General features: G+C 12.0%; 28 protein-coding genes and 13 non-coding genes across 41 annotated transcripts; 33 read left to right on the top strand and 8 right to left on the bottom strand. All coding sequences in view use genetic code 11, as the record gives it.

The window, feature by feature from the left end:
* Positions 1 to 26: 26 nt before the first annotated feature.
* On the top strand, positions 27 to 650 carry PVVCY_API_0100420 (apicoplast ribosomal protein S4; the record flags this gene model as incomplete). The annotated part of the gene is made up of 1 exon: positions 27 to 650. The coding sequence occupies one exon, from the start codon at positions 27 to 29 to the stop codon at positions 648 to 650; it is 624 nt and encodes a 207-aa protein (XP_037490990.1).
* Positions 651 to 667: 17 nt separating this feature from the next.
* PVVCY_API_0100410 lies at positions 668 to 739 on the top strand. Its single transcript has one exon. It is a non-coding gene (tRNA).
* A 15-nt stretch (positions 740 to 754) lies between these two features.
* Positions 755 to 827, top strand: PVVCY_API_0100400. Its single transcript has one exon. It is a non-coding gene (tRNA).
* Positions 828 to 1,089: 262 nt separating this feature from the next.
* Positions 1,090 to 1,176, top strand: PVVCY_API_0100390. The gene has a single exon. It is a non-coding gene; the product is annotated as a tRNA-Met (tRNA).
* Positions 1,177 to 1,185: 9 nt separating this feature from the next.
* On the top strand, positions 1,186 to 1,269 carry PVVCY_API_0100370. The gene has a single exon. It is a non-coding gene (tRNA).
* A 9-nt stretch (positions 1,270 to 1,278) lies between these two features.
* PVVCY_API_0100360 lies at positions 1,279 to 1,366 on the top strand. Its single transcript has one exon. It is a non-coding gene; the product is annotated as a tRNA-Ser (tRNA).
* A 12-nt stretch (positions 1,367 to 1,378) lies between these two features.
* Positions 1,379 to 1,453, top strand: PVVCY_API_0100350. The gene has a single exon. It is a non-coding gene (tRNA).
* A 9-nt stretch (positions 1,454 to 1,462) lies between these two features.
* PVVCY_API_0100340 lies at positions 1,463 to 1,535 on the top strand. The gene has a single exon. It is a non-coding gene; the product is annotated as a tRNA-Lys (tRNA).
* Positions 1,536 to 1,547: 12 nt separating this feature from the next.
* On the top strand, positions 1,548 to 1,618 carry PVVCY_API_0100330. Its single transcript has one exon. It is a non-coding gene (tRNA).
* A 15-nt stretch (positions 1,619 to 1,633) lies between these two features.
* Positions 1,634 to 1,705, top strand: PVVCY_API_0100320. Its single transcript has one exon. It is a non-coding gene (tRNA).
* Positions 1,706 to 1,731: 26 nt separating this feature from the next.
* Positions 1,732 to 2,328, top strand: PVVCY_API_0100310 (apicoplast ribosomal protein L4; the record flags this gene model as incomplete). The annotated part of the gene is made up of 1 exon: positions 1,732 to 2,328. The coding sequence occupies one exon, from the start codon at positions 1,732 to 1,734 to the stop codon at positions 2,326 to 2,328; it is 597 nt and encodes a 198-aa protein (XP_037490989.1).
* A 1-nt stretch (position 2,329) lies between these two features.
* Positions 2,330 to 2,554, top strand: PVVCY_API_0100300 (ribosomal protein L23, putative; the record flags this gene model as incomplete). The annotated part of the gene is made up of 1 exon: positions 2,330 to 2,554. The coding sequence occupies one exon, from the start codon at positions 2,330 to 2,332 to the stop codon at positions 2,552 to 2,554; it is 225 nt and encodes a 74-aa protein (XP_037490988.1).
* Positions 2,551 to 3,291, top strand: PVVCY_API_0100290 (apicoplast ribosomal protein L2; the record flags this gene model as incomplete). Its single annotated transcript has 1 exon — positions 2,551 to 3,291. One exon carries the CDS (start codon positions 2,551 to 2,553, stop codon positions 3,289 to 3,291), a length of 741 nt encoding a protein of 246 aa, XP_037490987.1.
* A 9-nt stretch (positions 3,292 to 3,300) lies between these two features.
* On the top strand, positions 3,301 to 3,570 carry PVVCY_API_0100280 (apicoplast ribosomal protein S19; the record flags this gene model as incomplete). The annotated part of the gene is made up of 1 exon: positions 3,301 to 3,570. The coding sequence occupies one exon, from the start codon at positions 3,301 to 3,303 to the stop codon at positions 3,568 to 3,570; it is 270 nt and encodes an 89-aa protein (XP_037490986.1).
* A 5-nt stretch (positions 3,571 to 3,575) lies between these two features.
* Positions 3,576 to 4,211, top strand: PVVCY_API_0100270 (ribosomal protein S3, putative; the record flags this gene model as incomplete). Its single annotated transcript has 1 exon — positions 3,576 to 4,211. The coding sequence occupies one exon, from the start codon at positions 3,576 to 3,578 to the stop codon at positions 4,209 to 4,211; it is 636 nt and encodes a 211-aa protein (XP_037490985.1).
* An 18-nt stretch (positions 4,212 to 4,229) lies between these two features.
* PVVCY_API_0100260 (apicoplast ribosomal protein L16) lies at positions 4,230 to 4,622 on the top strand (the record flags this gene model as incomplete). The annotated part of the gene is made up of 1 exon: positions 4,230 to 4,622. One exon carries the CDS (start codon positions 4,230 to 4,232, stop codon positions 4,620 to 4,622), a length of 393 nt encoding a protein of 130 aa, XP_037490984.1.
* A 10-nt stretch (positions 4,623 to 4,632) lies between these two features.
* On the top strand, positions 4,633 to 4,857 carry PVVCY_API_0100250 (apicoplast ribosomal protein S17; the record flags this gene model as incomplete). Its single annotated transcript has 1 exon — positions 4,633 to 4,857. One exon carries the CDS (start codon positions 4,633 to 4,635, stop codon positions 4,855 to 4,857), a length of 225 nt encoding a protein of 74 aa, XP_037490983.1.
* PVVCY_API_0100240 (apicoplast ribosomal protein L14) lies at positions 4,854 to 5,216 on the top strand (the record flags this gene model as incomplete). The annotated part of the gene is made up of 1 exon: positions 4,854 to 5,216. One exon carries the CDS (start codon positions 4,854 to 4,856, stop codon positions 5,214 to 5,216), a length of 363 nt encoding a protein of 120 aa, XP_037490982.1.
* Positions 5,216 to 5,602, top strand: PVVCY_API_0100230 (apicoplast ribosomal protein S8; the record flags this gene model as incomplete). Its single annotated transcript has 1 exon — positions 5,216 to 5,602. One exon carries the CDS (start codon positions 5,216 to 5,218, stop codon positions 5,600 to 5,602), a length of 387 nt encoding a protein of 128 aa, XP_037490981.1.
* Positions 5,603 to 5,627: 25 nt separating this feature from the next.
* Positions 5,628 to 6,149, top strand: PVVCY_API_0100220 (apicoplast ribosomal protein L6; the record flags this gene model as incomplete). The annotated part of the gene is made up of 1 exon: positions 5,628 to 6,149. The coding sequence occupies one exon, from the start codon at positions 5,628 to 5,630 to the stop codon at positions 6,147 to 6,149; it is 522 nt and encodes a 173-aa protein (XP_037490980.1).
* Positions 6,150 to 6,157: 8 nt separating this feature from the next.
* Positions 6,158 to 6,895, top strand: PVVCY_API_0100210 (apicoplast ribosomal protein S5; the record flags this gene model as incomplete). The annotated part of the gene is made up of 1 exon: positions 6,158 to 6,895. One exon carries the CDS (start codon positions 6,158 to 6,160, stop codon positions 6,893 to 6,895), a length of 738 nt encoding a protein of 245 aa, XP_037490979.1.
* A 349-nt stretch (positions 6,896 to 7,244) lies between these two features.
* Positions 7,245 to 7,637, top strand: PVVCY_API_0100200 (apicoplast ribosomal protein S11; the record flags this gene model as incomplete). The annotated part of the gene is made up of 1 exon: positions 7,245 to 7,637. One exon carries the CDS (start codon positions 7,245 to 7,247, stop codon positions 7,635 to 7,637), a length of 393 nt encoding a protein of 130 aa, XP_037490978.1.
* A 5-nt stretch (positions 7,638 to 7,642) lies between these two features.
* Positions 7,643 to 8,017, top strand: PVVCY_API_0100190 (apicoplast ribosomal protein S12; the record flags this gene model as incomplete). Its single annotated transcript has 1 exon — positions 7,643 to 8,017. The coding sequence occupies one exon, from the start codon at positions 7,643 to 7,645 to the stop codon at positions 8,015 to 8,017; it is 375 nt and encodes a 124-aa protein (XP_037490977.1).
* Positions 8,018 to 8,032: 15 nt separating this feature from the next.
* PVVCY_API_0100180 (apicoplast ribosomal protein S7) lies at positions 8,033 to 8,464 on the top strand (the record flags this gene model as incomplete). The annotated part of the gene is made up of 1 exon: positions 8,033 to 8,464. One exon carries the CDS (start codon positions 8,033 to 8,035, stop codon positions 8,462 to 8,464), a length of 432 nt encoding a protein of 143 aa, XP_037490976.1.
* A 44-nt stretch (positions 8,465 to 8,508) lies between these two features.
* On the top strand, positions 8,509 to 9,738 carry PVVCY_API_0100170 (elongation factor Tu, putative; the record flags this gene model as incomplete). Its single annotated transcript has 1 exon — positions 8,509 to 9,738. One exon carries the CDS (start codon positions 8,509 to 8,511, stop codon positions 9,736 to 9,738), a length of 1,230 nt encoding a protein of 409 aa, XP_037490975.1.
* Positions 9,739 to 9,740: 2 nt separating this feature from the next.
* On the top strand, positions 9,741 to 9,977 carry PVVCY_API_0100160 (probable protein, unknown function; the record flags this gene model as incomplete). Its single annotated transcript has 1 exon — positions 9,741 to 9,977. The coding sequence occupies one exon, from the start codon at positions 9,741 to 9,743 to the stop codon at positions 9,975 to 9,977; it is 237 nt and encodes a 78-aa protein (XP_037490974.1).
* On the bottom strand, positions 9,954 to 10,025 carry PVVCY_API_0100150. The gene has a single exon. It is a non-coding gene; the product is annotated as a tRNA-Phe (tRNA).
* Positions 10,026 to 10,048: 23 nt separating this feature from the next.
* PVVCY_API_0100140 lies at positions 10,049 to 10,120 on the top strand. The gene has a single exon. It is a non-coding gene (tRNA).
* Positions 10,121 to 10,306: 186 nt separating this feature from the next.
* Positions 10,307 to 10,675, top strand: PVVCY_API_0100130 (probable protein, unknown function; the record flags this gene model as incomplete). The annotated part of the gene is made up of 1 exon: positions 10,307 to 10,675. One exon carries the CDS (start codon positions 10,307 to 10,309, stop codon positions 10,673 to 10,675), a length of 369 nt encoding a protein of 122 aa, XP_037490973.1.
* A 4-nt stretch (positions 10,676 to 10,679) lies between these two features.
* On the top strand, positions 10,680 to 12,947 carry PVVCY_API_0100120 (chaperone protein ClpM, putative; the record flags this gene model as incomplete). Its single annotated transcript has 1 exon — positions 10,680 to 12,947. One exon carries the CDS (start codon positions 10,680 to 10,682, stop codon positions 12,945 to 12,947), a length of 2,268 nt encoding a protein of 755 aa, XP_037490972.1.
* A 7-nt stretch (positions 12,948 to 12,954) lies between these two features.
* PVVCY_API_0100110 lies at positions 12,955 to 13,027 on the top strand. Its single transcript has one exon. It is a non-coding gene (tRNA).
* A 31-nt stretch (positions 13,028 to 13,058) lies between these two features.
* On the top strand, positions 13,059 to 13,292 carry PVVCY_API_0100100 (probable protein, unknown function; the record flags this gene model as incomplete). Its single annotated transcript has 1 exon — positions 13,059 to 13,292. The coding sequence occupies one exon, from the start codon at positions 13,059 to 13,061 to the stop codon at positions 13,290 to 13,292; it is 234 nt and encodes a 77-aa protein (XP_037490971.1).
* A 19-nt stretch (positions 13,293 to 13,311) lies between these two features.
* On the top strand, positions 13,312 to 13,396 carry PVVCY_API_0100090. The gene has a single exon. It is a non-coding gene (tRNA).
* Positions 13,397 to 13,427: 31 nt separating this feature from the next.
* PVVCY_API_0100080 (probable protein, unknown function) lies at positions 13,428 to 13,733 on the top strand (the record flags this gene model as incomplete). Its single annotated transcript has 1 exon — positions 13,428 to 13,733. The coding sequence occupies one exon, from the start codon at positions 13,428 to 13,430 to the stop codon at positions 13,731 to 13,733; it is 306 nt and encodes a 101-aa protein (XP_037490970.1).
* PVVCY_API_0100070 (apicoplast ribosomal protein S2) lies at positions 13,720 to 14,400 on the bottom strand (the record flags this gene model as incomplete). Its single annotated transcript has 1 exon — positions 13,720 to 14,400. The coding sequence occupies one exon, from the start codon at positions 14,398 to 14,400 to the stop codon at positions 13,720 to 13,722; it is 681 nt and encodes a 226-aa protein (XP_037490969.1).
* Positions 14,401 to 14,412: 12 nt separating this feature from the next.
* PVVCY_API_0100060 (RNA polymerase D) lies at positions 14,413 to 17,308 on the bottom strand (the record flags this gene model as incomplete). Its single annotated transcript has 2 exons — positions 14,413 to 15,696; positions 15,740 to 17,308. 2 exons carry the CDS (start codon positions 17,306 to 17,308, stop codon positions 14,413 to 14,415), a joined length of 2,853 nt encoding a protein of 950 aa, XP_037490968.1.
* Positions 17,309 to 17,326: 18 nt separating this feature from the next.
* PVVCY_API_0100050 (RNA polymerase beta subunit, putative) lies at positions 17,327 to 19,051 on the bottom strand (the record flags this gene model as incomplete). The annotated part of the gene is made up of 1 exon: positions 17,327 to 19,051. The coding sequence occupies one exon, from the start codon at positions 19,049 to 19,051 to the stop codon at positions 17,327 to 17,329; it is 1,725 nt and encodes a 574-aa protein (XP_037490967.1).
* Positions 19,052 to 19,053: 2 nt separating this feature from the next.
* PVVCY_API_0100040 (RNA polymerase B) lies at positions 19,054 to 22,110 on the bottom strand (the record flags this gene model as incomplete). The annotated part of the gene is made up of 1 exon: positions 19,054 to 22,110. One exon carries the CDS (start codon positions 22,108 to 22,110, stop codon positions 19,054 to 19,056), a length of 3,057 nt encoding a protein of 1,018 aa, XP_037490966.1.
* Positions 22,107 to 22,424, bottom strand: PVVCY_API_0100030 (uncharacterized protein; the record flags this gene model as incomplete). The annotated part of the gene is made up of 1 exon: positions 22,107 to 22,424. One exon carries the CDS (start codon positions 22,422 to 22,424, stop codon positions 22,107 to 22,109), a length of 318 nt encoding a protein of 105 aa, XP_037490965.1.
* Positions 22,425 to 22,439: 15 nt separating this feature from the next.
* PVVCY_API_0100020 (uncharacterized protein) lies at positions 22,440 to 22,577 on the bottom strand (the record flags this gene model as incomplete). The annotated part of the gene is made up of 1 exon: positions 22,440 to 22,577. One exon carries the CDS (start codon positions 22,575 to 22,577, stop codon positions 22,440 to 22,442), a length of 138 nt encoding a protein of 45 aa, XP_037490964.1.
* An 8-nt stretch (positions 22,578 to 22,585) lies between these two features.
* Positions 22,586 to 24,007, bottom strand: PVVCY_API_0100010 (SufB protein, putative; the record flags this gene model as incomplete). The annotated part of the gene is made up of 1 exon: positions 22,586 to 24,007. The coding sequence occupies one exon, from the start codon at positions 24,005 to 24,007 to the stop codon at positions 22,586 to 22,588; it is 1,422 nt and encodes a 473-aa protein (XP_037490963.1).
* Between the last annotated feature and the right edge of the window lie 26 nt (positions 24,008 to 24,033).

Below are 24,033 nucleotides of genomic sequence, written 5' to 3'. Positions count from 1 at the left end.
TACATGTTTTATAATATAAAATTATTATGATAAAATTTTTAACTCCTAAAATAAAAATTTTAAAAAAATTAAATATTCCTTTTTTATTATATTTATCTAGTAAGTATAATTATAAGTTAAAAATTAATAAATATACGTATAAATCATATTTTGATTTAAAATTAAAATTTGTAAGATATATTTGTTATAATTATTGTATAACATTTAAACAATATTTATATTATTTAAAAAAAATAAAAAATTATAATGAAAATAATTTATATTTTAAATTATTAAATATATTAGAATCTAGATTAGATGTTTTTTTAGTAAATATAGGATTTTTTAAAACTATATTACAATCTAGATATTTTATAAAATATAAATATATTTATATTAATAATATTTATTGTAATTATTATAATATCAGATTAAAATCTAATGATATAATATTTTTTAATAGTAAAATTAAATATATAATTTTATATAATTTAATTTATAGATATAATATTTATATTTATATATCAAATTTATATAAATATAATTTTATAAAATCTTATAGTTTTAATAATTATTTTATTATATGTATATATAATTTAAAAATAAAAATATTAAACGATTTATATTTAAATAATATTTTATATATTTATAATAATATTTATAATATATAATATAAATTTTAATAATGATAAATATAATCTAAAGGTTAAGATAAAGAATTGTGGTTTCTTTTATATGAGTTCAATTCTCATTATTTATCTTATAATACATATATAATGATATAACTTAATTTGGTAAAGTGAATAATTGCAAATTATTTTATTTCAGTTCAAATCTGAATATCATTTATAAAAGAGATATGGTGAAATTTGGTATACACAATGGACTTTAAATAATATATATAAAATTATATATTATTTTATGAGTTAATTTTATAAATAAATTAATAATTTTAAATATATAAAGAAAAAATATTTTTTATTCTGTAATATATTATTTATATATTCAAACGACTTTATTTATTCTTTATAAAAAGTCTTAATTTAATTAGAAAATCCATTAACAATAATTGTTGTAAGGGTTCAAGTCCCTTTATCTCTAATAAAATAAACATTTATAGCTAAGTGGTCGAAAGCAATGGACTCATAATTCATTTTCAAATATTGAACATCAGTAGTTCGAATCTACTTAAATGTATAATTAATAAAGTTAATGCCTGAGAGGTTAAAAGGAATGGACTGTAAATCCATTGATTTTGTATCTACATCAGTTCGAATCTGATTTAACTTATTTTTATATAGAGAAATGGCTGAGTGGTTTATAGCTATAAATTGCTAATTTATTGTATATATTATATATACCAAGGGTTCAAATCCCTTTTTCTCTATATATATTAATTGAATTTGTAGTTTAATTAGGTTAAAATATTATTTTGTCATAATAAAGAATACGAGTTCAATTCTCGTCAGATTCGTTAAATTTAGAATTACTAGCTTAATTGGTAGAGTACTCGACTTTTAATCGAATGGTTCTGAGTTCAAGTCTCAGGTAATTTATTTTAATTTTAAACTTTTATCGTTTAAAGGTAAGACATCTTTTTTTCAAGAAGAAAATAGGAATTCGATTTTCCTTAAAAGTATAAAATTTTAATATTCAGAATATAGTGTAATGGTAACATATCTATTTTGGGAATAGAAGAATATAGGTTCAAATCCTATTTTTCTGAAATATATTTATTATAACATATTAATTATGGATAATATTATTATATTAAATATAAATAATAATATATTTAATAATAATATAATATTTAAATATAAATATGATTTTTTTATAAAATTATATTTAAATAATTATATTAAAATATATAAATTATTAATTTATATTATAAAATATTATTATTTAAATAGTATTTATAAATATAAAAATACAAAAAATAGAAGTCTTATAAATTTTAGTAAAAAAAAAATAAGAGTTCAAAAAGGTACTGGTAAAGCTAGATTAAAAACATTATCTTCTACTGTATGTAAACAAGGTTCTTGTACATTTGGTCCTTTTTATAAAAATAAAATTATTAAATATAATAAATTTATATATAAGTTAATTTTTATATATTTATTAATAAATAAGCGTAGTAATATTTTAATAATTAAATTTGAATATATTTTATGTTTATTATATATTTATAGAAATATTAATTTTAATATAAAAGAATTAATTTATAAAATATTATATTTAAATGGGGTATTATTAAATAAAAATTATAAGATATTAAATTTATATGAAATTAATAATAAATATATTTTATTAAATTTAATTTTATATAATTATATTATATTTATTGTATAATATGAAAGAAATTATATTAAGTTTTTATTGTAATAATATATTTTATAAAATTAATTATATTAATAGTAAATTTTATATTATTTATACTAATAAATATTTAACAAAATTAGATATAAAATATATTATTAAAAATATATTTAAATTTAATATTAATAAAAATAATATTAAGATTAATAGTATAAATAAAAATAATATTTTAAAAATATATTTTATAAAATTAAAATGATATTAAAATTAAAAAAATATAATAGTTATAAATATTTAAAAAATTTTGGTAAAAATAATAAAGGATATATTACTATTTATAATAAAGGAGGTGGAAAATTAAAATATCAATATAAATTAATTGATTTTTGGTATGATAATTATAATATTAATATAAATTATAAAATATTTTTATTTAAAAAAATAAAAACTTATTTTAAAAATAGTTATATAGGATGTATTTTATATTTATCATATAAATTTAATTATTTACAAAAATATATAGTTTTAAATCATAATTATATATTAAATTCTATTTATTACATAACAAATATAAATAATATAAGATTAGGTAGTTATATACAATTAAAATATTGTAAATTAGGTACATATATTTATAATATATCTTATAACAATAAAGGTAGTATTTTTGCTAGATCTGCTGGTACATATGCTCAAATTTTAGTTTTTTATAAAAATTTAGTATATATAAAATTACCTTCTAAAAAATTTAAATATATTAATTATAATAATTTTTGTTATATAGGTATTAATAGTAATATTTTATATAATAAATTTAAAATAAAAAATGCAGGTTATAATATTTTTTATAATAAAAGACCTAAGGTAAGAGGTAAGGCTAAAAATGTATGTGATCATCCTCATGGTGGAGGTAAAGGTAAAACAAGTATAGGTCGTAAATATCCTTGTTCTAAAAAAGGATTACATTCTAAAGGTTATAAAACAAAAAAAATTTAAGTATAAATTATGATTAAATTATATTGGTTAAAAGTATCATTAAATAATAAGTATATATTTATAAATTTACATAATAAATATAATAAAAATATAATATTAAATGTATATAATAAAAATTTATATATTTATAAAAAATTATTAAATTTATATATAAAAATATATAATGGATATAAATTTATACCTATTTATATAAATAAATATAAATTATATAAGAAAGTAGGTAATTTTATATATACAAAATATATAAAATATAATATAAAAGAATTAGCATTAAATTAAGATAAATGGGACAAAAAGTTCATCCTTTAATTTTTAGAAGTTTAATTTTTAAAAATTATATTAATAATTTTTATATAAATATAAGTAAAAATAAATATTATTTAATAAATATATTATTAATTTATTTATTGTATTATAATTTTTATAATATATGTTATTTAAAAAATAATTATGTTGATATAAATATAAATTTATATATTAATAAGTTTATAATTGTGTTATTATTTTATAATAGTTTAAAATATAATATTATAAATTTAAAATATATATTTATATTATTAAATTATTTTAATTATTATTATTATAAAGTATATAATTATTTATGTATTTTAAAAATAAAATATACTAATAATATAAATATTATAATATTTTATATAAAACAATATTATATAAAGTATAAATCATTAAAGTTAATATTTGAATATTTATATAATAATTTATTAAAAAAATATAATTATAATATTAAAGGATTAAAAATAAAATTTTCTGGTTGTTTTAAAAATAGTTTAAAAACTAAAGTAGAAATATATACATATGGTAATATATCTTTAAGTACTTTAACTAATAAAATTAAATATATTAATGATATTATAAATACTAAATATGGTATTTTAAGTATAAAAGTATGGATTAATATATAATTTAATTTATTTTTAAATATGATTAATAATATAAAAAAAACACAGAGAGGTAAAATAAAAGGAAAATTTAATTTAAAATTTTTAAAATTATATTGGGGTATAATATCTTTAACTTCCGGATTTTTAACTAATAAACAATTTGATACTTCTAAATTTATAATAAATAAATATATAAAGAAAATTGGTTATTATAATATATATATACAATGTATAAAGTCAATGACTAAAAAATCTTTTAAAACAAGAATGGGAGCTGGTAAAGGTCCTATTGAATTTTATGTATGTAAAATAAAGAGAAATAAGTTATTATTTGAAATTAGTAATGTTTCTATGGACGTTATTTATAAAATTACAAAAACTTTATCATATAAATTAAATTTAAAATTACAATATATAAAAAAAATAATTTAATAATAATATTATGATGATAAAAATAGGATATGTAATAAAAAAGATATGTTATAATATAAAAGTAATTTGTATTTCTTATTATAAATATTCTTATATGTATAAAAAATTATTATTATGTAATAAATATATAAAAGTATATGATAAAAGAAATGAAATTATGATAAATGATTATGTATTAATTAAATATTATAAAAAAAGTAAATATTGTACTAATAAAATAATAAAAATTTTATGATATATTTAAATAGTATATTAGATGTTTTAGATAATAGTGGTATATTAAAGTTTAAATATATAAATACTTTAAATAAATCAAAAAATATAAAATATGGAGATATACTTATGGGTATAGTATATAAATTATATAATAATAATTTATATAAAAAGTCAGATAAATGTAAAGGTATTTTAGTTCAGTATAAACATTTTATTAATTTAAAATTATATTATTCAATTAAATTTAATAAAAATGCAGTTATAATTTTAAATAATGATTTAAATTCTGTAGGTACAAAAAGTAATTCAATTATATTAAAATATATAAAATATAAACCTAATATAAATATAAAAAAATTAAAAATTAAATATATTTAATGGTATTAAAATTATTAAATAAAATAAAGTATAATTTTAAAATAAATAAGAATTTTATATTATATAAATTTAATAAAATTATTTATTATTTAATTATATTATTATATAATTATAATTATATATTAAAATTTTATATTATTATTATAAATAATAGATATTATATGTTTTTAATTTTAAATAAATGTAAAAAAATTATATATTTAAAAACTTATATAAAATATAATCAATTATTTTATATAAATTATAATAAGTTAATATCTTTTATAAAATTAAATAAATATTTTAAAGGTTTATTAATAATATATTCATGTAAATATAAATTTATTACACATATATTATCATTAAAGTATAAAATAGGTGGTATTTTAATATGTTATATTTTTTAATTAAATGTAAAATTTATGAATAAAAATGTTAAATTATAAAAAGTATATTTTTTTTTATAATAATAATATTAATAAAAATAATATTTATTATTATTTAGTTTTAGATAAAAAATTTTTTAATTATATATATGTAATATATAATAAAAAAAATAAAAATATTATTAATTATATATATATATTAAATTATATTTATATATTATTTTTTAATAATAATTTATTTTATTTATTAAATAAAACATATAAATATAATTTTTATAATATTTATTTTATTAATAATAATATATTTAAATTAATTTTAACTATTATTGGTATAAATTATAAATTTTATTATTTAAAAAAATATAATATTTTAATTTTTAAATTAAAATATAATCATAAAATTATAATTAAATTGCCTAATATAGTATTATGTAATATTTATATTAATAAGAATATAATTGAATTGTGTAGTTATAATTTATTTATATTAAATTCTATAGGTAAATTAATAAATTCTTTTCAATTTATAAATAAATATAAAGAATTAGGTATTAAATTAAATAAATAATTAAATATATGAAAAATATTTTATATAATAAAAAATTTTATAATAATAAAAATATTTATATATTATATTATATTTTAATAATATTTAAGAGTATTTTTATTATTTTAAATTTAAAAATTAAGAATAATTTTAATTATTATTTATATAATAAAATTTATAATTTACTTGTTATATATATAAAATTATATTATATTTTAAATAATATATATTATTATAATTTTAATTATTATATATATAATATGAATTATATATATTTTTATATTTATAAATATAATAGTTTAAATAATAAAATTAATATAATTTATAATAATATAAATATTATAGAAAAAATAATAGATATTAAAAAAATTTCTTATACAATAAAAAAAGGAAGAATTAAAAGATATAAAGTTATATTATTAACAGGTAATAAACAAGGTTGGGTAGGTATAGGAATAGGAAAGCATATAAATTTAAATAAAGCTATTTTATTTTCTAAAATTAATAGTTTAAATAATATATATTATTTTAAATATTCAATGTTAAATATGTATAAATTAAAGTATATTTATATAAATTATAGTAATATTTTTTTAAAATTACAATTTAAAATTTGTAATTATTTAAATATACGTTTTTTATTATTTAAATATCTATTTGAATGTTTAGGATATTTAAATTGTAAAATTATTATATATTATAATATTATAACTAATAAATATAATTTATTAAATAAAATATTATTAATATTATTTAATGTATTATGATAATGTATTTAAATAAGAATTTATATTTAATATATATGTTAAAATATATAAATGGATTAAATTTATATAATATTAATTTATTATTAAATATTAGTAATATAAGTATTTTTAATATAAAAAATAATATATTTAGAATAAAATATAGTTTATATAGATTAAATTTATATATTCATAAAATATTTAAGATTAAAATAAATAATATTATTAATAATAAAATTAAAAAGTTAAATATAAAATAGATAATGAAAAAACGTTCTTCTATAAAAAAAATATGTAATAATTGTCAATTAATAAGACGTTTTAAAAAATTACATATTATTTGTAAAAATAAAAAGCATAAACAAACTCAATGAATACAAATTATATTATTTTTTTATATTTTAAATTAACTTTAAAAAATACATTAATAACTATTTCTAAATATAAACAACTAAATTTTAAATATATATATATTAAAAATATAAAAAGTATATCTTGTGGTTGTTTAAAAAATTTTAAAAATAGATTAAAAAGTACTATAGTAGCTAATAATATATTAACTATAAATATTATAAAATATTTAATTAATAAAAATTTATATAAAATAAATGTTATTTTTAATGGTATTAATTCTTATAGAATTCATATATTAAAATTATTATTAAATATTAAATATAAAAATAAAAAATTAAATATAAATAAATTATTTGATATTACTTCTATTCCTTATAATGGATGTAAAATTTCTAAAAGAAAATATTAATTATAATGTTAACAATTACTAAATTATTATATAAAAAAAAAATAAAATCATTTAAAAAAATTAAAAAATATAATAATTTTTTATTAAATAGTCCTCAAAAAAAAGGTATTGTATTAAAAATTTTAATTAAAACTCCTAAAAAACCAAATTCAGCTTTAAGAAAAGTTGCTAAAATAAAATTATCTAATAATAAAGAGTTATTGGCTTATATACCTGGAGAAGGTAAATCTGTTCAAGAGCATAATTTTGTTTTAATTAAAGGGGGTAGAGTTAAAGATTTACCTGGAATTAGATATAAAGTTATAAGAGGAGCATTAGATGCTATAGGAGTAAAAAATAGAAAAACATCAAGATCTAAATATGGAACTAAAAAAATTTAAAAATTTATATATTAAATGACAGTTTTATTTAAATATTTTATTAAAATATTTTTAAAAAAAGGTAAATTAAATAAAAGTATAAAATTATTAATATATATATTATATTTATTAAAAAAAATAACTAATAAATTTGGTATAATTATTTTTAATAAAGCTATAAAAAATTTATTATTACCATTTTCATTTTATAAAATAAAAATTAATACAATTAAATATAATATTCCTATTATAATATCTTTTAATAAATCTATTTTTAATGTATATAAGTTATTTATAAAAATAATACAAAATAAAAATACTTTATTATATAAAATTATTTGTAAATATTTAATTTTAAGTTATAATAAAGAAGGAGATTTATATAAAATGAAATTAAATTTGATAAAACAATTTATATCAAATAGAACTTATATATATTTATTAAATAAAAAAACAATAAAGAATTGATTATATTATTATTTATATAATTATTATAAATATATTTTTAAAATATGAATAATAAATTATTTATAAGAAATAAACAACATATAAATTTAGGTACTATAGGTCATGTTGATCATGGTAAAACTACTTTAACAACAGCTATATCTTATTTATTAAATTTACAAGGATTATCAAAAAAATATAGTTATTCTGATATAGATTCTTCTCCAGAAGAAAAAATAAGAGGTATAACTATAAATACAACACATATTGAATATGAAACTTTTACAAAACACTGTGCACATATAGACTGCCCTGGACATTCAGATTATATTAAGAATATGATTATAGGAGCAACACAAATGGATATAGCAATTTTAGTTATATCTATTATAGACGGAATTATGCCTCAAACATACGAACATTTATTATTAATAAAACAAATAGGTATTAAAAATTTAATTATTTTTTTAAATAAAGAAGATTTATGTAACGATGAAGAATTAATTGATTTTATAAAGTTGGAAATTAATGAATTATTAACAAAATATAATTTTGATTTAAATAATATACATATTTTAACTGGTTCAGCATTAAATGTAATAGATATTATACAAAAAAATAAAAATTATGAATCAATTAAATCAAATATTTGGATACAAAAATTAAATAATTTAATAAATATAATTGATAGTATACAAATACCTATAAGAAACATAAATGATTATTTTTTTATGTCTATTGAGGATGTATTTTCAATTACTGGTAGAGGTACAGTAGTTACTGGAAAAATAGAACAAGGATGTATAAATATAAATAATGAAGTTGAACTTTTAAAATTTGAAAAATCTTCTATTTTAACAACAGTTATAGGATTAGAAATGTTTAAAAAACAATTAATACAGGCCCAATCAGGGGATAATGTTGGAGTATTATTAAGAAATGTTCAAAAAAAAGATATTAAAAGAGGTATGATTTTAGCTACTCCTAATAAATTAAAAGTATATAAATTATTTACAGCTGAAGTATATATATTAACTAAAGACGAAGGAGGTCGTCATAAACCTTTTAATATAGGATATAAACCTCAATTTTTTATATATACTGTAGATGTAACTGGAGAAATTAAAGATATTTGTTTAAATAATGTAAGTCAAAAAGTTGCTATCCCAGGAGACAAATTAACATTAACTGTTGAATTAAAACATTATATAGTATTAACTTTAAATATGAAATTTTCAATAAGAGAAGGGGGTAAAACTATAGGAGCAGGAATTATAACAAATATTATAAATTAACAATGTTAGTAATTAATAAAAATTTAAATAAAATATTTAATAAGAAAATAATTAAAATAGTTAAATATTTTAATATGTTTTTTTATAGTTTATTTATATGGGTATATATAATTATATTAATATATATATTAATAAATAAAAAATATTTTAAAATTATATATAATGTATATAAATATTTAATTAATTTTTTATTTATAATTTTACTATTAAATAAATGTCAAAAATCAGATTTGAACTGATAACACATGGAACTTCAATCCATTGCTCTACCATTGAGCTATAATGACTTATAATATTATTATTATAATAATAGAATATAACCAAACGGTTAAGGTAATGAATTTTGATTTCATTAATATAGGTTCGAATCCTATTATTCTAAAAATATATGAGTATAATTTAACGATAAAATACAATTTTACCAAAATTGTTATAAGAGTTTGAGTCTCTTTATTCATATATAATATAAATTATGTCTTTAATTTAATATTAAAATATAAATTTCCAAAATTTATAATAAAGGTTAAAATCCTTTAAGACATGTATATATAATAAAATATAACAATTAATGATTCTTTTATATAAATATAAAATTTCTATAAAAAATAAAGGTAATAATAAAGTAAATTTAATTTCTATTTTAAATTATAAATTTAAATCTTATAATATAAATTTAAATTTGTTAAATAAAAAAATAAATGAATATATTAATAAATATAAATTAAATATATTTATTATTTATATTTATTCTAATAAAACATTTAAAATAATATATAATTACACTTTATTTAATTTATATAAAAAATATAATAGTAAATTAAATAATATATGTTTAATTTATAAAATATTATTATATAAAAAATTTCAGTTATTATTTTATAATATAATTCAATTATTTTATATTATAACAAATAATTTAATTAAATATAATAAATAAAACTATGATCTTAAATAATTTATATTGTACACATGAATTAATAATAATATTTTTAAAAGCTGAATATATTGCATTAAAATATAATAATTATTTTATAATGCCTATTCATTTATTATTAGGATTATTATTAACAAATAATTTATGTACACAATTTTTACATATAAATAAAAAATTAATAACTAATAAGTTAATATCATTATTATTATCTAAATATACATATTATAATAATAAAAATATTATAAATACTGTTTTTTCTAGTAAAGTTATTAATATTTTAACTAAATTAAACAATATTAATTTTAAAGTTAATTCTTTAAATTTATTAATATTATTATTAAATGAAAAAAATAATGAAATTAATTATTTATTTAAATATTTAAATTTAAAAAATTTAAATTTAAATTATTATATTCCTAATACAACTTTTCCTATAAATGTACAATTAAAATTAAAGGAAATATCAAAAAACATTTTAAATTTAAATTTTATTTATAATTATAATAATATAAATATTTATAAATTACAATATATTAAATTGTTACAAATTTTAAATTTAAATATAAAAAAACATATATTTATAGAGGGTGAAGAAGAAAATATTTTTTCTTTTTTAAATATTTTAATTAATAATATTAATAATAAAATAGTACCTTTATATTTATATAATACAGAAATTTGGGTATTAAACGATTTATTTAATTATGATATATATACAATTATAAATAAAATATTAGATATTTCTAATTATTTTATAAATAATAAATATAAATTAATTTTAATTATAAAAAATATTGAATTATTTAATGACGAAAATAATAAATTATATTATTTATATTTATTATTAAATAAGATTTATAATTCAAATATTCATATAATAATACCAATAAATAAAGAAAAATATAATTTATATTTTAAATCTTATAATTTATATAAAAATTATTTTTTTAATAATATAAAATTAAAAGATCTATCTATATTACAATTATTTTTAATATTAAAAAATAATATTCAAAATTATATAAATTATTATAAAATAAATATATCAAATCATATATTATATGAATTAATTCATTTAAGTAAAAAATATATTATAAATTTAAATTCACCTATAATACCATTAATCTTATTAGAAAATTCTTGTTCTAAAAAATATTTATTTAATTTTAATTCAAATACAAAAATTTTAAATTACAAATTTACTAATACTATAATAAAACAAAAATCTTCATTAACAATAAATGATATAAAAAATTCAATATCTGAATATTTAAATATGTCAAAAATTAATTTATTTAAAAATAATAAAATTAATAAATATAATTTAATAAAATTAGAGCAATATTTATATAATAATATTCATGGTCAAAATCATATTTTTAATAATATTATACCATCTATAAAACAAAATTTAATAGGATTAAAAACTAAAAATAAACCAATAGGTAGTTGGATTTTATGTGGTCCTAGTGGTACTGGTAAAACAGAATTAGCAAAAATATTAGCTAAACAATTATTTGGTTCTGAAAACGAATTAATTAGATTTGATATGAGTGAATATATGGAAAAACATTCTATTTCTAGATTAATAGGTTCACCTCCAGGTTATATTGGTTACTCAGAAGGAGGTCAATTAACAGAACAAGTATATAATAAACCAAATTGTGTTATTTTATTTGATGAAATAGAAAAAGCACATCCTGATATTTATAATATAATGTTACAAATATTAGACGAAGGTAGATTAACAGATACTACTGGTAAATTAATTGATTTTACAAATACAATAATTTTATTAACAAGTAACTTAGGATGTCCTACAAATTATGATAAATATTTAAATAATAAAAATTATTTAAATGAATTAGATTTAAAAGATATAAAAAATAATATTAAAACTAAAATAACTAATTATTTTAAACCTGAATTATTAAATAGATTAACAAACATATTAATATTTAATCCTTTAAATATAAAAGCATTAAATTTAATTTTTAATAAATTTATAACAGAATTAAAAACAAAATTATATTTAAACAAATTAAATATTATTATATCTATTAATAATAACTTAAAATATTTCATAATTAAATTAACTTATAATCCTTTATATGGAGCACGTCCTTTAAAAAGATTATTAGAATTAATTTTTGATAAATCTATAAGCGATTTATTATTAAATTATAATAAAAAATATTTTAATACAAATAAATATATTTTATATTATTTTTTAAATCAATATTATAATCTAAAATTCAATATTTATTCATTATAATAACATAACAAATATAGTTTAAATAGGTAAAATATTAATTTTCCAAATTAAAGATATGGATTCAAATTCCATTATTTGTATTTTTTTATTAAATATATATAAATAATTTAAATGACTAATATATTTTTATATTCAAAATCAAACAAAACTAAATATAAAACATATAAAATTTATTTATATTTAAAAAAATATAATAAATATAATATAATTAAATTAGGTATTTATAATTCAAAATTAAATATTATTTCTTGTATTTATTATATATTATTACAATATTTAAAATATGGATTTAGATTAAATAAAAATATAATTAAAATTTTATTATATAAATTTAAATGTTATTAATTTAAATTAAAATATACTAAGGGAAATGACAGAGCGGTTTATTGTGTTTGATTTGAGATCAAAAAAATAATAATATTTCATGGGTTCGAATCCCATTTTCTCTTTTAAAAAAAAATTATATATACTAAAATTAAAATGATATTTAATATTCATTATAAATTAAAAAAAATTTTATTACTTAAACAATTTAAAAATAATAAAAAAATAAAATATATATATTTAAACAAACAAATTAATATTATATTAAAAAGTAAAAATTCAAATAATTATTTATATAATATTCTTAAATATAAATATAAAAATTTAAAAACATTATATATAATAATTAATAAATATAATTTAATGTTAATTAAATTTATTAATTTTTGGTATATTTTAAATAATTATTATATTGAATATAATAAATTTTATTTAATTAAAACTATTTTTACATATTTTTAATTTTACTATGAATAATAGATGTATATATTATCTTATATATTAATTTTAAAGATTTATAATTATTATAATTCCCTAAAATTTTTATATTTATATAACTTGAATCTATACTTAAATTAATAAAACTTATTAATATTAATTTTAATTTTAAAATTTCTTTTAATATTAAATTATTATAATTTAATAAACAAATATGTTTAGGTAATATACTCATATTTTTTATACCATTTATATTTTTATATAATTTATTATAAATATTTTTTAAATTATATAAACATTTTTTTGATAATATATTAATAATATAATTATTTTTAAATAATTTTTCTAACCATAAATATATTATTATTTTTTTTTTAAACATATACCAATTTGTTAATATACCAGGAACCCATTTAATTATATAAAAATTATTAGTTAAATTGCATATATTAATAATTAAGTGTGTAATTAAATTATTATTAATAATAAATAAAATTTTATTATTAAATATAGATATATTATAAATATATAAATATAATTTATATAAATATAATATAATTAATGTAAAGTTTAAAATACAATAATTATATTTTATTTTATATATAAATTTATAATTATTAATATAAATATTTTTATAATTATTTCCTATATAAATTTTAGATTTTAATAAATCTTTAAATGTAACAAACATTATATACTTTAATTAAACTGTTAAATATCTATACCATCCATTCCCAACAGGAAGTAAATCCGTCATTATAATTTTAGATTTAATATCTAATAACCAATCAATTTTATTGGTTAAAATATTGGAACTCAAAATTTTAAAAGTATTTTGGAAACTTATATTTGTTAAAAATCCAGAATTAGCTAAAATAGATTTTGTCACCCCTAAAATAATAGGTTCATATTTATAAATTTTATATTTATTTAAATTTAAAGAATAATTTATTATATTTATTAAATATAAAGGTATTATATCATTATATTTAAATAAATTAAAATTATTTGATATAATTTTAATACATGAAAGCATTTTTTTAATAATAAGTTCAAAATAAATAGCAGGTAGATAAATATTTTGATAACTATATTGTTTTACTATTGATTCTAATAAAATATTATAAATATAAATATAAGAACTTTTTATTGATTGATATATATTTATATTTGATAATAAATATTTAAAATAATATTTTAAATTATTATTAATTAAATAAAAATCAGTATTTAATGAATACCCACTATATAAAATAGAACTAATATCCTCAAATATATATGAATAAAAATTTAATTTATATTTAAAATAATTTATTTTATTAATATTACATACATTATATATATATATAATATTATTTAAATAATTATAATACTTTACATAGTAAATTACATATATATTATTTGAAATAAAAGATATATTATTTTTTATATTTTTATTTTCAAATAATATATTTATAGATTCTAAACCTACAGTAATATCATTTAAATATAAATTATTTATATTATTATAAATATAATTATAAAATATTTTATTATAAAAATTATTAATAAATAATAAATAAATATTTTTTTTATAATCATATAATTTATTAAATTGATTATTATATATATTATAATTTAATTTATATATAATAGAATTATTTATAAAATTATTATTTACATAATATAAATTTTTAATAAAATATAAATAATTTTTTATAGTATTTTTATATAAATATTTTATATAATTATTATATACTATAAATAAATTAAAATAATTATTTTTTAATAAATATTTACTCCAATTATAATAAATTATTTCATAAATATTATTATTATATTTTTCATATTTATTATATTTTAAAATACTATTATTAATAAAATTTTTATTATATATTATTTTTTTCATTCCTACTTTATAAATTATATATTTATTATTTAAGGAATATATTTTATTTAAATAATTTAATTTTAAATTATTTTTTTTTATTGAAATTAAATACATATACTTGTTAATAATTAAATTTAAATATAATATTATTCGAATTTACTAATTTTATATTATTATTCATTATATTATAATTATTTATATAATAATATGAACTATAATTTATTGAATTATTTATAAAATATAAAATATTATATTTTTTATTTATATTATTATAATAAATAATACCTTTATTATTTATATTATATAATTTTATATAATTAAAATAAATATAATATGTATATAAATTATAAATAATCCATTTATTATATGAATTTTTAATTAATAATTGTAACGTATTATAATTATAATATTTTATAAAATTATCAATATTTTTTATAATTATATTATTATAATTACATTTAAAATTTTTAGAAATTGAATTATATATAAAATTATATTTAATATGACTATTAAATAAAATATAATTTAAATAAAATTTATTAATCTTATTTTTAAATAATAATTTATTTAATAAAAATATAAGATTAAATTTTATATTTAAATACATTTTAAAATTAAACATAAATTTAAATATTTTATTTATTTTAAATTTATATGAATATAATTTATATATATAATATTTTTTTAAAACAGATTGATTATATTTATATTTTAAAATAGAATTAGCATGAAATGTTCTTAATACCATTTGTGTACTAGGCTCACTTATAGCCTCACTAGATATTACTCCTATATGTTGACCTAAATTATATTTATATAATTGTTTATAATTTAAACAATTATTACAAATATTATTAAATATATTACATAAATATACTGATTTTATATATAAATTTATATAATTTACATAATATAAATTTAATAATTTATTTAATATATATTTAGTTAAATAAATATTTTTAAAATTAATATAAATACCTTTATCTAAATGAATAATATTATTTTGTAAAATTTTAAATTTTAATAAATTTAATGGGTAAAAAATATTTCCATATACATCCATATTACATTTATATCTAAACATAAAAGGAGACTTACAATTTATTTCTTTAATTATAAAATTATTTGTAATATTTACTAATCTTTTTGTTAAATATCCTGAATCAGCTGTTTTTAAAGCAGTATCAATAATACCTTTTTTTGAACCAAAACAAGATAAAATATATTCATATAAATTTAATTCATTTATATAATTATTTATAATAGGTTTTTCATAAATAATACCATTAATATTTGAAACATATCCTTTATAACCTACTAATTGTTGTAATTGTGAATACTTTATTTTAATTTTATTATTAAAAAATAAAAATAAATTTGAATAAATAGGATTTATTTTAAAATATATATTATAATTTAATATTGTTTGAATACTATTAAAAATTTTTAAATAATAATAATTATTTAAAAATATATTTATATAATTATATTTTACTTCATAATATTTATTATTATATATATTATTAATTTTATTTTTATATAAAATTAATAAATATATAAAATTAGAAAAATCATTTATATTTAATGAATAATTATACATAAAACTATATTCAAATCCTAAATATAATAACTCTTGTAATAATTTTGAACTTATATTATATTTAAAAATTGATAATAATTTTTTTTCCAAAATTTTCAAATTATACTGATTAAAAAAATAAAAATACATATTTTTACATAATTAATTTTAATATATATACATATATAAATTTAAAATTATTCTACTAACAGAAGTTAATATATAAAAAATCTTATTATTATTTATATACTTTACCCAAACTAAATTAAAAATATTTAATTTATTATTCATATATAATTCATATATTTTATCCATAGAATTAAAATAATAAACATTATACAATTTATTATAATTTAAATTTAATAATGTATTTAATCCTAATTTATAATATTGTAAATTTTTAAATAAATTTTTATTATTTGAAGGAGATATAATATTTTTATCAAAATTTAAATTTAAATTAGATTCAAACTTTGATGTTTTTATTAAAGGTAAAAATACAGACATTTGATCCCCATCAAAATCAGCATTAAAACTAGCACATCCTAAAGGATAAAATTTTAAAGAATAACCCTCTGTTAATATAGGTATAAATGATTGTAAATTCATTCTATGTAATGTAGGTGCTCTGTTAATAATAACAAATTGATTTTGTAATAATTTATTTAAAAATTTTTTTATAATAAATAAATTTTTATTAATTAATAAACTTTTAAATATAATATTAAACTTATTATTATTTTTAAATATTTTTATTAAAAAAGGTTTAAATATATTTATACTTATATAATAAGGTAATCCTATATTATTATATCTAATATTAGGACTAACTGTAATAACAGATCTACCTGAAAAATCTACTCTTTTTCCTAATAAATTATATTTAATAATACTATATTTTCCTTGAAAAATTTTACTAAAATTAAAAAATGTATTATTATTTTTTAAAATTAATTTATTAACTAATAAATAATCAATTAATTGTTGTAATAAACGTTTTTCAATTATTTCAAAAATAAAACAAATATTATTACGTAAATATAACCAATATTTTAATTTATTATTTTTTAATATTATTAATCTATAATTTTCATTAATTGTAGATATTATATACATATTATTATTTATATAAAAATAAGGTCTTAATCCTGCTGGTAAAATAGGCAATAAATCTAAAAATATCCAGTTAGGTTTTATATTATTAATTATAAATAAATTTAATAAATTAATTTTTTTATATAAATCTCTTTTAAAATATTTATTATTTATTAATAATAATTCCTTATTATTTAATAATTCAACTAATAAATTTAAATTTTTTAACTTTTTATATAAAATATTATGAGAAAATAAATATGAAATTATATTAGTAGATGATATATTAATTTTAATTGATTTTAAATTTAATTTATTATAATAAAAATATTGTTTATATTTTATATTATTAAAAAAATATTTATAATAAATTAAATATTTTAAATAACTTATATTTTTATTTAATAATAATGAAGCTACTTTTAAAGGACCAGTTAAATACCATAAATGTAATATTGGTATATTTAAAAATATAAATCCTAACTTATATTTTCTATTTACATTAATTTTTAATTTATTTTTACAAAACTTACAATATAAAAAAAATGAATAATTATTTATATCATATAATTTTTTATTACAATTACAATTCCATATATATATATAATCAAATATCTTTTCACAAAATAATCCATTTAATATAGGTAACCCAGTATTAAAATTGATAGTATTAGGAATTAAAACTTCTCCAATAATTACTTTATTTTTATAAATTATTGAAGACCATTTAATAATTTGTTTAGGATTTAAAATATTTAATTTTAATCCAATAAAATTAATATTATTATAAAGTATCATTGTTAATATATTATATTTATAGGTAATTTTTCTATTAAATTTGAATTTTGATCGTTATATATACAAAATGTTTCTATATTTATAGCTAAACTTTGTAATTCTTTTATAATTAATTTAAAAGTTTCAGATATAAATGTATGTTTAATTTTATTATGATTAAATAAATAATTTTTTAATAATTTTCTACTTTTAATATCGTCTGATTTATATGTGAAAAATTCTTTAAATAAAAAAGAAGCTCCAAAAGCTTCTAATGCCCATACTTCCATTTCACCAAATCTTTGACCACCTTGTTTTGTATTACCCTTTATAGGTTGTTGAGTTAATTCAGAATATAATCCTATAAATCTATATCTTAATTTATCTTTTACCATATGTACTAATTTATAATAATAAATATTATTTAAACAAATACTATTTTGTATTAAATGACCAGTAAATGGATTTTTTAAAAAATATTTATTATAATTATATGATATTTTATTAAATTCAAAATTATTATTATAATTATATTTATAATAATTAAAATTACTAATATAATTATTATAATAATTATTATTTAAATTATTAGATATTATATATCTATTATTTAAATATAAACTATTTAATCCATATATACCTTCTAATATTTGACCTATATTTATTCTAGAAGGTATACCAATAGCACTTACAAATAAATCAGGTTGAATTTTATTATTTAAATACGGCATATCATTAATATCATTAATATAAGAAATAACACCTTTATGACCATGTCTATTACAAATTTTATCACCTAATTGTAAATATTTTTGTATACCTATATAAATTCTTATTTTTAAATATATACTATTATTTTTAACTTTATTATATAAATAATTAGATAATACTTCTATTTTAATAATTCTACCTATATCATTAATTGTAGAAATAACAGGTTTATTTTTAAAAATTCTTAATTTACTTCCAAATAAAAAATTAATAATATTTACTAAACTTTTATTATTAAATATAAAAGGCATAAATATCAATTTTGATACTAAAATAGTATTTGGTAATAAAAATGTACCTTCTTTTATTACACCATATTTATCTAAATTTTTTTTATGCGTATTATATAATTTAGGTATATTTATACTACATATTTCAGGTATATTATTAATAATATTTAAAGATACTTCATAAATATTTAAGTGTAAAGAAGTATATAAATTATTATATAAAATTTTTTTATTAATAATAACTGCATCTTCATATTCATACCCTAAATATGAACCATACCCTACTAATAAATTATTACCTAAACTATATTCACTATATAATAAATTAGAATTTACTGCTAATATTTTCCCTACATTTATTTTTTCACCTACCCATACTACAGGTTTATATGTTAATAATATATTTTGATTTAATTTTTTAAAATTATTTAAATAATAAATTATTTGTCTATTAAATATATCTCTTATAATTATTTTAATATAAGATACATAAATAACAATTCCTTCTTGATAAGCTATAATAGAATAATTTAAATATTTATTTATAATAAAATTATAATTTGTTATAATACTACTTAAAGTAGGATATAAAATAGGCACTATTTGAGTATGCATTTTTATACTCATTAAATTTCTAATAGAATCATTATAATGTATAAAAGGTATTAAATTTTCTATAAAAGATAATAAATATGTAAAAGGAATATAAATAATATTTTTTCTAATATTATTTATTTTAAATGTATTTTTATTTATAGTTAATATTATACTTCTATTAAAATTTATATTTTTTTTTAAATATATTTTATTAAAATATATATTATAAAAATTTTTATCAAAAATATCTAATATTAATTTAAAATTATATTTATTATAAAATAAATATTTATAAGATGTAATAAATTTATGTTTTATATTTAAATTAGTATTAATTGTTAAATAATTTACTAACCCACAAGTTAAACCTTCATTAGTATTTATTAAACTTATATATCCTAATATATTTCTAGGTAACTCCCTTAAATTATTATTTAAAATTAATTTAGAATTTAATCCAGTAGTAATCATATTAATTTTAAATTTTTGATTAATTTCAGATAAATAATTTGTTTGATCTGAATATTGAATTAAAGGATTTATATTGATATTTTCTAAAATAATATTTATATATTTTTTATTGTTTAATAAAGTTTTAATATTTAAATTTTTTGTAAAATTTAATAATTGATCTTTTAAAGTATTTATGTATATATTACATTTTAAAGATAAATGTTCAATAATTGAATAAAATTTTTTATTATAAATATTATCTAACACATAATTTATATAATATATAAAATTAAATTTTATATTTAATATTATTTTAAAAATATCATTTAAAACTAAAATATTATTATTTATCTTTAAAATAAATAATTTCAATAAAATAATATTATATATATTATATGTATTATTTATTAAAAATTTTAAATAATTATATATAATTACTTTTTTAAATATATAATTATAAGATTTTATAGATATATTTAAATTTTTATTTAAATATAATAATAAAATTATAAAATTAAATTTATAATTATTTAAATAACAATATATATTTGTATTATTAAATTCTAAAACTAATTTTAAATTAATATTTATATATATATATAAATAAATTATATTAATATTATTTTTTTTAAATTTTATTATAAAAATTTTATTATTTTTTTTAAATAATTGAATACATGTTTTATATAAACCATTTAATATTATAGTATTATTATATATTAAAGGTAATATAAAAATTAATATATTCACTCTTATATTCTTTTTTAAAAAAATAAATTTAAAATTTAAATGTAAAATAACTTTAAATAAATTATTAATAGCTTGAATAGTATCAATAGAATTTATATTTATATTTGTTAATAAAGTTATTAATTTAAAATAAATTATATTAAAATCACTTTTAAATGAATTATTTATTATTAATATATAATATTTTAAATTATATAAAATTTCTAAAATTAATAATAAATATAAATTAGATATAATATAATTATTTTTAATACTATTTGGATATAATAAATATATCATAATAAAATTTTATTTAAATTTAATTTACCTAATTTAAATATATTTATTAAATTTTTAGAATTTAAATAAAAATATAAAAATATTACATTATAATTATCATATTTAATAATTAAAATGTTATTATTTTTTATACCTCTATTTAATAATATACCTTTAAAACTAAATACTTGTAATTTATTTTTAATATATTCATAAAAATATAATTTTATTATACTAGAATATTTTAAAATAAAATTATTATTTTTATTTTTTACTATATTTTTATTTAATACTTTATATTTATTATAATAATATTTAATTATATTTATTTTCATGATTTTATTATAATGTTAAATAATATTTAAATATCTAAATTTTTTTATAATTAATATATATTTTTTATATAAAATATATTTAAATTTAATTCTATTTTTATTATATTTTAAAATTTTTTTATATCTATTTAAATAATAACTTAAATTTTTCATTATACTTTTTATTTTAATATATCTTGTACTTTTAAAGAAAATAATATTGGTATTTCCAAATTTAATTCAAAAGGAAGTTTATTATAAATACTAGAACAAAATCCTATAATTATTAATGAAATAGAATCTGAAATATTTAAACCACGTTGCATTAATAAAAATAAATATAAAATTTCAATTTTTGATATAAAAGCTTCTTGTTTAATAACACTAGTATTATTATAATTTTTTACATAAGGTATAGTTATAGTCAAAGAATTATTACCAAATATTAAAGAACTACATTCTGTATAATTATAAGATCTATAAGCACTAGGTTTTATATATACTAATCCTCTAAAAATATTTAATGATTTATTTAAAGATATACTTTTTGAAATTATATAACTTTTTGTATAAGATCCTATATGATAAATTTTACTACCAGTATCAGCAATTTGTATATTTGATAAAAATGATATTGAATAAAAATTACTAATTGAATAATTTCCTTTTAAAATAGTAGAAGGATATTTCCATGTTATTATAGAACCTAATTCAATTTGAATCCAATCTAATTTTGAAAAATAAAAACAAATACCACGTTTAGTAGTAAAATTATATAATCCACCATTACCTAAATAATCACCTCTATACCAATTTTGCAATGTATAATATTTTACATAACCATAATTTTTAACAATAATTTCTACTATAGCTATATGTAATTGTGACTCTTTATACATTAAAGCTGTACATCCTTCTAAATATCCTACATATGAAAATTCACTTGCAATTAATAAAGTACGTTCAAATTGAGCAAAATCATATGAATTTGTTTTAAAATAAGTTGATAAATTAAAATTACATTTTATATATTTTGCAATATAACAAAAAGATCCTTCACTAAAAATAATTGAATTAATATTAGCAAAAAAATTATCTTTATAAGATACTACAGTTCCCAAATATTTTTTTATTAATAAAGGATATTTTAAAATAACATCAAATAAAGATAAAAATATAATACCCAATTTTTTTAAAAAATATTGTGTTGTATGTAATATTGATATACTATCAAAAATAACATCAATAGAATTATTTTTTATTAAAATAGTATCTAAAAAATTTATATTTAAATTAGTTTTTAAATATAATAATAAATTACTATCTTTTAAAATAGAAGAATAATAAATAATATTATCATAATTAATATTTGGACATTCAAAAAATGACCAATCTGGTAATTTAAATATATTTAAAAATTTTAAAGAATATATTTTAAATTTGTAAATAAAAAAATATACATAAATATTATTAGATAAATTTTTTATCAAATTTTTATTTAATCCATTTCTTATTAAATATAAATTTATTTTATTGTTATATTGATATTTATAATTTAAATTATAAATATTTAAAAAATTTTTTAATTTTAATTTATTTATCATAATAATTTTATATTATAAAACATGTA

The sequence above is a fragment of the Plasmodium vinckei genome (genome assembly GCF_900681995.1).
Source record: "Plasmodium vinckei vinckei genome assembly, organelle: plastid:apicoplast".
Taxonomy (NCBI): Eukaryota; Apicomplexa; class Aconoidasida; order Haemosporida; family Plasmodiidae; genus Plasmodium; species Plasmodium vinckei.
The sequence above is the reverse complement of the archived record's forward strand: the minus strand, read 5'-3'. Positions and strand labels throughout refer to the sequence as shown.